Here is a 10,782-nt window from a genome sequence, read left to right on the forward strand (position 1 = left end):
CAGCTATGCCCTGTTCCTGTCTTCTCAGTAAACGGAAACTGGCCCTCACGTTGGACGCCACGTTAGAAAATGGATGTCCTCTGGCCTATGGTGCTGTGTGAAAATGTGATCTGAAAGTCCTGATCCAGTCCCAACCTCACCCCCCTCCTTCAGAGGAGAACAGCAGTCTCCAGACCCCTCTTTGAATCCTCACGTCGGGTTTCTTAAGGCTTCCTGTGTCCATTCTCGTGTCCATTGTAGACCAGCATGTCACACGTGTTCAAATACCCGAGGGATCAGAGGTCACATCCCAGATCATAGACGGCGCCAACAGGGTGGTCAGGGTGGTTTTGTCACGTGTTGCCGGGAAGGAACACAAGCCTGGAGGCTGGGTGACTGGCAAGTCTGCACAAGGGTCGATGACTCAGACCAGTGCAGAGCTCAGGCCTCCCGACCCCAAGCCAGGACTCGCTCCCAATAGCCACTCAAAACATTCTAGAAGCTGCTGGGAGGCCTGGCCCAGGGCTCTCCCGGGGTGACCTTTAAAAACAAAGAGGTTGGGGGATTCCCTGGTGGTCCAGTAGTTAGGACTCAGCGCTTTCACTGCTGGGGCCCTGATTTGATCCCTGGTTGGTGAACTAAGACTGCATAAGCTGTGCAGTGGCCAAAAAAGTACCAGGAGGTTGTATCTCTCAGGAGTGGCTTTGGGGTGGCCCTGTAAGGGCCAGGTGGTTTCCAAGTTTCCTTGTGAAATAAAACTACCCCGCAGAGGATAAAATCACTCCCCTTCTCCCCAGCACCTCCCCTTCTGGCCTGGCCACAGAAACCAGGGTTGTATACCATGGTTAATGGATTTCTGTTTCTTTCCCAGGTTACTCCTTTTTTAATGATCCTGATGAGACCAAGGCCACCCTCAAAGACTGTAAGTAACCAAGTTCACGCTGCTGTGCCATGGCTGTTGTAGCGCACAGGGGCTCGATGGTTCTTGTAGGACTTCACTCAAAGGCTGATAACCTGAAACGGTGGGAGACGAAGAGAAGATGGCAGGAGCAACATGGTGGAGCATGGGGCTTGGGTCTGTGGCTTCTTTATCCTCCCCCAGACTCAATTTCTTTGTCTATAAAATGGTCAGACCCTCGCTGGGTCATGATGAGTTCAAGTAACAGTGCATATAAAGTGCCTAACCTATGCCAGCAGCCTAGTTGCTCCAAATACTGGTACCCATTAGCAGTAAAAAATCGTAATTACAAATTACCAACCATTAGAGGCCTTGTGGTTGATAATGTCTAAAAATCAGAGCTCATTAAGCAGATCACATTTATAATTATAAGGCAATGGAGGATCTCAGATGGCCTTGTTGACTGAAAATTAACCCTCGTGGTTTTACTTCTGCAGATGGAGAAGGTTTAGGAAAGGGAACTTTGGAGCCTTCATTTTTTAAAGCTGATGATGATTGCTCTTGGTTACTGAGACCCTCTCAAAAGTCCTGGCCTGGGGGCCTGACCAACCAGGACAAAGTGGCATCCATCTGGGGGTTCAAGCAATGTTCCCATCCATCTTCAATAACTGTAAGATTAAATTCATAGCTACGGTGGCCGTTTGTGAAACCCTTACTACGTGCCCAGCATGCTGCCAGGCCAAATATTCTATGTACATTGTTAGTTCAGTTCAGTTCAGTCTCAGTTGTGTCTGACTCTGCAACGCCATGGACTGCAGCACACCAGGCTTCTCTGTCCATCGCCAACTCCCGGGGCTTGCTCAGATTCATGTCCATCGAGTTGGTGATGCCATCCAATCATCTCATCTTCTCGTCCCCTTCTCCTCCCGCCTTCAGTCTTTCCCAGTATCAGGGTCTTTTCCAGTGAGTCAGTTCTTCCTATCAGGTGGCCAAAGTACTGGAGCTTCAGCTTCAGCACCAGTCCTTCCAATGAATATTCAGGACTGATCTCCTTTAGGATTGACTGGTTCGATCTCCTTGTAGTCCAAGAGACTCAAGAGTCTTCTCCAACACCACAATCCTCATATATAACTTCACTATGTATTTTTATTTTTTAATTTTTATTGGAGTATAGTAGCTTTACAGTGCTCTGTTAGTTTCTGCTGTACCACAAAGTGAATCCTCTATATAATCCTGTATATAAAAAAATCCCCTCTTTTATTTTGGATTTCCTTCCCATTTAGGTCACCACAGAGCACTGAGTAGGGTTCCCTGAGCTATACATTGCCTTCTCATTAGTTATTTATTTTATACTCAGTATCAATAGTGTGTGTATGTCAATCCCAAAATCCCAATTCATCCCATCCCCCGCTCTTCTCCTTTGGTGTCCATATGTTTGAGCTCTACATCTGTGTCTCTACTTCTGTTTTGCAAAAAAGATCATCTATACTAGTTTTCTAGATTCTACACGTATGTGTTAATATATGATATTTGTTTTCCTCTTTCTGACTTATTTCACTCTGTATGATGATCTCTTGGTCCATCCACATCTCTACCAGTGAGTAACTTCAGTAGATAGTAGCATTATCCCCATTTGCTACTGTGGAAACTGGCGGTGCTGGAACTCACAAGTCACAAGTCATTGCGGAACTGAGCTTCCGACTCATCTCCTCAAGGTCTATGCTCTTATACGCTGCGCTCCGCACCACATGCCCACAGGTGCACACACATGCACGCACACGTGCCCCCAGACCCTTGTGCTCACTCTGCTGTCCACTCAGTTGAGACCTCGGACTCAGAATTCCTCTGAGTCTGGGCCCAGCGCCACAATGATTCAGAGAACAAGGGATTTTTGACTTACACCCAACAAGCTAGGAAACCGTCAGAAGGGGCCTAAGGGACGCACCCCAGCTCTTCTCCACTTGTTCTCTCCTCTCCCCGGCCCTGCCCCACCTCTGCCTCAGAAGAGCCAGTGAACCAAGCCTGCAGGGCTAGCCTCGCTGCCGGGCACTTCCTGCGTTGGCCCGAGATGCAGCTCTGTGACTGGACTGCTGGCCTTCGGGGACGTGTGCGTGACAAGCTCAGTGTAGACACTACCCCTCCAGTCTCTATCCCAGCTTCTGGAGGACAGTGAGCGTGATTTCAGTCAACGACGGGGAACATATCCTCTGGCCACACTTTACCAGTCTCCAGTTTCAAGGCAAACAAACCTCTCCAAATCCCACAGACAGCAGAGAGCCTGGGCCCTGTTCCCATTGGCCCGTGTCAGGCACAGCCCCGCCACGGAGACACATCCAAGATGAAGGTCAGTGTGAGGCAGGGAGAGCAACCCTCAGACTCTGCGGACCTCTGCAGAAAAGCTTGGGGTGGGGCAGGGTTCACTGTGATGCTACCACCACTGCCGCCTTGGGGAGCTTTGGACGTGGGAACTTCCCTCAACGTGGCCACACAGTGATGGCTTCAGCCCCTCTATCCCCACCCCCAGCCCCACCCCCGAGCCAAGCGGGGCCTCCAGCCTAGTTTACCCTTGACTACCATCAAATCCACTGCTGAGAAGTAGGAATGGATAGAGCAGGACTGTTTATCTCTGGCAAGACCCACAGGTGGAAACGCCCACCATCCCACCCACCTCGCCTCTTGCTGATCAATCCTGTGTCCATCCCATCCAGCCACGTAGCTTCTGTCCAAAGCACGTGGAAGAAATCTTAAGAATTAAAAAGGTGACTCTCTTCCACCTGTTCTTGCCATTTGGGCATTTCAGTGAAAGCTGTTGTCCAATCCCCAGTTTATAGTTCACCTTTGTTTATCTTGACCGCTCCATTTGTTTCTCTCTTCCTGAAAGATTAAATTAAAACAAAGGCCATGCCTGCTCTGTAGGCGACGCCGCAGAGCATGGCACCGGATCTGAGAGGAGGGCGAAACCCTTTCTCCATCTTGATCAACTGACCATCAACGCTGCTCACCTCCGTTGACCTCTCTCCACCTGGCAGCATCTCCACTGTCAGCTGATCTCTCCTGAGCGTTGGTTGAGGTTTGGCCTGTGTGCTCAGGCCTGTTTTCCCACAATGATATGATCCTAGGCTACAACGTAGGAAATAGCAGAGGGGAGGCCAAAGGGACCCTGAACACTGAAGTCACGTGTTCATGTCATTGTTCGTTTCAGTGAACCATGCACAGCAGTTACTTGAGCTGAGGGCTCCAATGCCAGAAAATTAGATGTGATCTCAGCTCCGCCGTTAGACAGGCTCCCCAAACGTCTCCAGGGCGCGCTCCTTCCTGTTCAGCTGTCTTCTTGTCCAAGAGCTTTCTTTGTTGGCTCCTGTTATGATCGCAGTGTCGCTCAGCCCCTTCACCACTGCCTCGATCCTTTCACACTACTACAGCATCTTTCTCCACCGCGTTTATCACCAATATGGGTTTGTTCACTGGCTGTTCCCTCCCACTTGGGTCTAAGTCCCCTGAGAGGAGAGACTGGGACCTGTTTCGTGTGGTCCCTCAGGAGCCTGTGAGTGAGGGACCTCCAGTGAGACACCTCTGTCTTCTTATATGTAAAGTGGGGAGAGTAAGAAACATGCATCATAAGGGTGGATGAGATTGGGTGACCACCTAGCCACAGCAGACGTTCAACACATTTCAATGACTATTCATTAAGTATCTGTTGAACAGATACTTGCCATGAGAGACACACTGAAGCAGTAGTTGTGAACAGCCGCTTTGGAACAGAACTGCTTTAGGTCCAAGTCCTCGCTCCACCTTCCTTGGTGAAACCCTTAAACTCTCTGGGCTTCAGTTGCTCCTCAGTAAAGGGAAAAAGCAATAATACCTCAAGGGATCTTGGCAAAAATGAAATGAGATGCTGTCTGTGAAGCCCTCACCAAGCACTTGGCATTTAGTAAGCACTCATCTGCTTGCAATGCAGGCACCCAGGTTCGATCCCTGGGTCAGGAAGATCCCCTAGAGAAGGGAATTGCAACCCACTCCAGTATTCTTGCCTGGCAAACCTCGTGGACAGAGGAGCCTAGCGGGCTACAGTTCATGGGGTCACAAAGAGTCGGACACGACTGAGCGACTAACACTTTCCACTTTGAATGAATATCAGCTGTCAGTTCAGGTGACCAACAGCTGACGTGGACCTTTGCAGTAGAGGGATAGTGGGTCCGGTGCTGGACACTGAGAAATGCACAGGTGTTGTGGGACAGAGAAGGGTGGGCTCCAAGAAGCCTTCCTGAAGAGTTTTGTGAGAACGGAGTCGGTTGGGTGGAAGTGGGAGGCAGGGAGCCTGTGCAAAGGCCCTGAGGCGGGAGAGAGTCGAGCCCTGTTGGGACCATCTGACCCAAGAGGAGGGAAGGAGTTGAGGAGCAGCAAGAGATAAACCTGGAGAACCAGGTGGAGGTCTGGGTGTGAAAGGCCTGGCTGACATGGCAGCCTCTGCCCGGGAGACCACAGAGCACCATTGCAGGCTGTCACCCCGCAGAGTGACAAGACCCATGGGCGTTGAGACCAGCCACCCTGGGCAGTGGTGCGGTGCACGGGGCACCATTCCCTCCTAGGACAGCATACTTTGTCATTCAGGAGTTGTAGCATCGCCTCCCTACAGCAGGGATGGTGAGAACAGTGCAGTACAGTACATGGCTGTGCCACAGCATTTATTGAGCACCTACTGTATGCCCCACACTGTGCTAGGTTCTGGGGATACACATGGGAACACAAATCCCTGCCCTCTAGTAGGGAGAGTCAGCCAGTGAAGAAAATAAATACATAATATGTTCCATGGCGACATATACGGTGGCAAAAAATAGAACTAGGACATGGAGTGTTGAGTAGGGTGAGTGTGTGCACTTCCGGCTCAGCCGTCAGAGAGGGCCTCCCCGAAACGGTGACTTTGAGCAAAGATGGAGGTGAGAGCCTAAGCCCCTGGACGCCCCAGGGAAGAGCACTCAGGGCCAAGGGAGCAAGTGCCCCAAGGCAGGAGGTGCCTGTGAGTTTCAGAAGGAGCTGGGAGGCCACTGTGGCTGGAGTGGAGGGAGCAGGTGATGTAGGGATTGGGAGGGGTGGTCTGCTGCCACCTTTTAGATTTGAATCATATACACTTTGTGGGTTTTTTAAAATTTTTTATTTTATTTTTGTGGCTCAAACAATTTATTATTTACACACAAACAGGCAGTTTGGGCAGAGCTCTGCATGGGAGGCTTGCACATCATGCAAGGCGTCCAAGTCCTGCGTTTGAGGAGGGGGAGGGGAGGCCCTGGAGAAGGGAGGTAGGGATGGGAGGGGGAAGGGAGGTGAGAGGGGAGGGGCGGAGGATCCTCTTCCAAGACTCCACTTGCAGGGCTGGCCACTGGACCCAGCTGTGACCTGGTCTGTGACGTCTTCCTGCCAGCCTTGGGAGTCTCAGGGCGTGAATTCTGGGCTCCGTTCATGGCCCATATTGGAGGTGTGGGGACCGCAGACTCTACCTGTTGACAGGAGAAGGACCACCCCCTGCTAGAAGCCTCTGTGGACATTTAGCTGTGGCTTCTAAATGGAAGGCCAGATTTTTTTATTTTATATTGGAGTATAGTTGATAAACAATGTTGTGTTCAGCAAAGTGACTCAGTTATACCTATGCATGTATCTCTTCTTTTTCAAATTCTTTTCCCATTTGGCTGTTACATAATTATGAAACTATACCCCTGTCTCAGACTGCTGCAGCCTGAGTTCTAATCTAACCCTGCATTGATTTCATGCTTTGCTTTCTGCTCTTCATAAGCTGTAGTCCCTTTGCTTTTCCCTGTGTCCTTTCTGGTCTGTTCTCCACACTAGCCGGAGGGATCTTCTTAACGTGTGGATCTTGTCAAAGTCTTCCGTCTTCACTTGTTGAATAAAATCCCTCGCCATTCTCAGGTGCCCACGTGACTTGTCAGCAGCTAGCTGCCCCCGAGGCAACACCTCCCACCCTCCCTAGCACCCGGAGGTCCCCTGGGCTTTGCACTGCTGCTCCTTCCCTCTGAAACCCTCTCCCACCTCCTGACGTTAGCATGAATGTGTTCCTCTAGGAGACCCGCCCTGCCCACCCCATCTAGATGCAGCAGGAGCTTTCGCCTGCCTCCATGCTCTGCCTAATGCCTCCTTCCTTCGTAACACTTACAACAGGGGCGATTCGTGTTTCACTTGTATTTTCCTTGCCCTGTAGTCCTCAGCCTCTACCTGAGCGAGGACCAAGTCTGCCTTGTCTCCAGCTTTCTGTTTCCAGCTCAGAACCTGGAATCTGACACACAGTTGGGCCCCAGTGTTGAATACAAATTCTCCTGAAACCTACTAATTATCCCCAGAACAGCCGGCACCAGTTGTCTCCTGCCACGAAGGTGTCCAATTCATAGCTGCTCATTTGGTGTGACTTGAGGTCTGAATGTGGCCTCTAGATTTCTTCCTGCAGCTGTCAATCACTCTGTTGCAGATGCTGATTCCAGTTGCTTGAAAACAAGTGGCATCAAAAGTCAAGACTGTCACAGTCATAGTCGAACAAGTAAGTATGCTGATGTCGTTTGTCGTTGCTAATTTTTTGAAACCATTCATGAGACAACACCATCTACTTCAATAAGCTTTGAGACCCAGTGTTTGAACAGGACTAGTTATTTCCTGAACAACACAGCAGAGAAACTGATGATTACTTTTGTAAGTGTTATCAAATTTTTCTTTTCCCTTGGAAATGGTAATAGGAGAATTTAAGTAAATGTTTTAGCCAGATTGAATTTGGGTTTTTTTCTCCTGGTCTACTGTGGATTCTTCTCTCAAAGGTACTCAGGATAATAGCAATTCTGTTAGCTTTCCCAGCACTGAGACAGATCTACAGGGTCCATCCTGCTGGGCTTGGGTCTAACCGTTTAACACGTATTAAATCATGATCCTCTAACCTGTGCTATGAGAGAGTACTCTTACTAACCCATTTGAGGGAGACAATGACTAGAGAGATTTGGTTACAGAGCAAGAAGAGGTAAATCAGGACCCAAACCCAGGCTCCAGAGTCAGTTTTAACGATGATACAATGGAACAACAGAAATACCAGTTTCTCATGAAAAACACACCTGTAGGATTAGTCCAGCCAGATGGTTGTAGCTATGGGGCCTCAGAAGAACCATACTGCTTGTCAGAAAGAAGAATCAAAGCATCATTCGACTGTCACATCGTTAATTCCATAAGAACTGGTCAGGAGTTCCATAGAGTGGGGAAGCTTCATGAACCAGTGTCGCTGGTTGCCGTAAATTTGGTGTCTCTGTGGGTGTTTTGTAACTGTTTTAGCAGAAGAGAACATTTCACAGCTCTGTAAGGCTCCAAGTAGAGTGTTCGGTCATAATTTTGAGACTAACTCCATGCAGGAGCAGTTCTCATGGTTTCATAAGAAGTTGTATGACTTGAAACTTTTTAATTTTTCACTTTTCTTTGCTTCCCTAAAGGCCTCCAGAGTTCTCATCTATGGGAATTTGTGCGAGATCTGCTTCTATCTCCTGAGGAAAACTGCGGCATTCTGGAATGGGAAGATAGGGAACAAGGTATTTTTCGGGTGGTTAAATCAGAAGCCCTGGCGAAGATGTGGGGACAAAGGAAGAAAAATGACAGAATGACGTACGAAAAGCTGAGCAGAGCTCTGAGGTAGGTGAACAGCATGAAATGCCGTGAGTCTGCCAGCACAGTTATATTAAATGGTCAGCCATAGAAAACTGGGCTTCCCAGGGGCACTAGTGTTAAAGAACCTGCTTGCCGACGTAGGTGACGTAAGAGATGCAGGTTCGATCCTGGGGTCGGGAAGATCCCCTGGAGGAGGGCATGGCAACCCATCCCAGTATTCTTGCCTGGAGAATCCCATGGACAGAGGAGGCTACAGCCCAGCGGGTTGCAGAAGAGTCAGACACGACTGAAGCAACAGCACACACATAGAAAATTACAGGGCTCTTTTTACTTGATAACCAAAAGGTCATGAGACTACACTTTGGGACTTAGTTTCAGGTGAGATTAGGGTTTGTAAACTGACACGTCATCCTTGCCCTTCTTGGCAGTGTTCCCAGGGGATCACTCTGAGGCCATCACACACATACACACACATTTTGAACTGCATGTGGTGAGGTTCAGTTTTCAAGATGTCTGGGAAAGGTTTAAGTGTAAGTTGATAAGAGGGTGTGAAAATATCAGGGCAACCACAGGCTGGCCCCGTCAGCTGAGAGGAACGAGGGGAGAGCTCGTGTTCTGTCGCTCTCCCGGGGTGTGAACCCTCCCTGTGCTTCTCTTCTGCTGTCTTTGCAGGTACTACTATAAAACCGGAATTTTGGAACGGGTTGACCGAAGATTAGTGTACAAATTTGGAAAAAATGCACATGGGTGGCAGGAAGACAAGCTATGATCTGCTCCATCATCCAGCTCATGTAATGGATTTCTGTCTTTTCAAACAATAGATTGCAATAGACATTGGAAAGTCCTTTAAAAAAAAAAAAAACAAAAAAACACCTGCCAACGTGCTGATAAAATTTCTCCACATCTCAGCTTACGTTTGGACTCAGAGTTGTTGTTGTCTGTTTGGGGGTAATGGCCGCAACCCTTAAGCTATTTTTTTTTTAACCCAAGGGGAGGAGGGAATGACCTTTTGTGGTAACCTGATCGAACATCACTTCCCTAGTGAAGAGTTGCAGAACCACAATGCCCAGTGTCATCGGTGCTGCTCAGAGAAAAAGGATCCAATTCTGCTATTTAGAGGCTCATCTGGTGGTCCCACTCCAAAGGCTCCAAAGTTTTCACATCGGTAACTGTGGCAGCTCACAAAAAAAAAAAAAAAAAAAGTGATTAGTTTGTAGTTCACATAGTAGGAGGGGGTCAGATGTGATAAGATAAACAGACAGATTTTAAATCGTTAAAGTCAAATTCCATAGTAAAGTTTCTTAACTGGTAAAGGAGCTAAGCCATCAAGCTGATACATAATTGGATTTAGCATAGTAAACTTTCTTAACCAGAATATCTTTTTAGCCGCTCAGCAAAACCCCCATGGCCATCTTTCTGGGCTAACACACTTAAAATTAGGCACATTCTTAATTCTTGCTGAATTTGTTCCCCCTCTTCTCCAGGGTAGGGAGCATCAGATGTGCAAAGGGTTAATCCACAGACGTTTGCATCAGTTTCCAAACCACTACTGTTTCCATGGCTCAAGCTGTCAACACAATAAAATCATAATTCACCGATTCTGTCTGTGAGCAAGACATTAAACCTTTACAGAGCCAGGAATTTCCTGACGGCTCTGTAATAGGCAATTAAACTATGAGTCTCTCCCTTTGTTTTCCTACCTGATGGGTACGCAAGCTCTAAAACGCATATTTCCTTGACAAAAATAGTGACGATGGATTTACACCAGTGAATATTCGTTCACGGGTTAAAGTCTGCACTGATGTTTTCTCATCAGTCACTGGTAGGTGAACCATTAGTGACTCCAGCTAGGTGGACTGTCCCCAGGACCCCTTCCCCAGAGCAGGAAGCTTCATGTCATGAGGCACTGAACCGCAAGATAGACTGAGGGCCTCCATCTTAGAGTTTCACGTCAAAAGTCACTTGTTTTTAAAAAATGTGAATGACTGTAAAATAATCTATTTTTTGGATTCATGTGTTTCCCAGGTGGATACAGTTTATAAACAATGTGAATAAAATATTTAACATGTTACACTGTCTCTGGATTGTTCAGTTTAGCAAGGCTGACTCAGGAAACATTGCTCAGACGCTAAGTTGTGTTCAACTCTTTGTGACCCCATGAACTGCAGCACGCCCTCTTCCCTGTCCTTCACCATCTCCCGGAATTTGCTCAAACTCATGTCCATTGAGTTGGTGATACCATCCAACCATTTCATCCTCTG

At 48.2% G+C, this 10,782-nt stretch overlaps 1 protein-coding gene across 1 annotated transcript in view; it reads left to right on the plus strand.

The window, feature by feature from the left end:
- The window catches only part of ELF5 (E74 like ETS transcription factor 5), a 33,035-nt gene extending 22,512 nt beyond the window's left edge, over positions 1-10,523 (plus strand). The window contains exons 4-7 of the mRNA XM_005890890.3: positions 851-901; positions 7,353-7,421; positions 8,350-8,545; positions 9,194-10,523. Of these exons, the coding sequence (XP_005890952.1) occupies positions 851-901; positions 7,353-7,421; positions 8,350-8,545; positions 9,194-9,290 (413 nt within the window). The 3' untranslated portion in view covers positions 9,291-10,523. The remainder of the gene's footprint in view (positions 1-850; positions 902-7,352; positions 7,422-8,349; positions 8,546-9,193) is intronic.
- Positions 10,524-10,782: the final 259 nt, after the last annotated feature.

Source organism: Bos mutus, chromosome 15, assembly GCF_027580195.1.
Source record: "Bos mutus isolate GX-2022 chromosome 15, NWIPB_WYAK_1.1, whole genome shotgun sequence".
In the NCBI taxonomy this organism is placed as follows: domain Eukaryota; kingdom Metazoa; phylum Chordata; class Mammalia; order Artiodactyla; family Bovidae; genus Bos; species Bos mutus.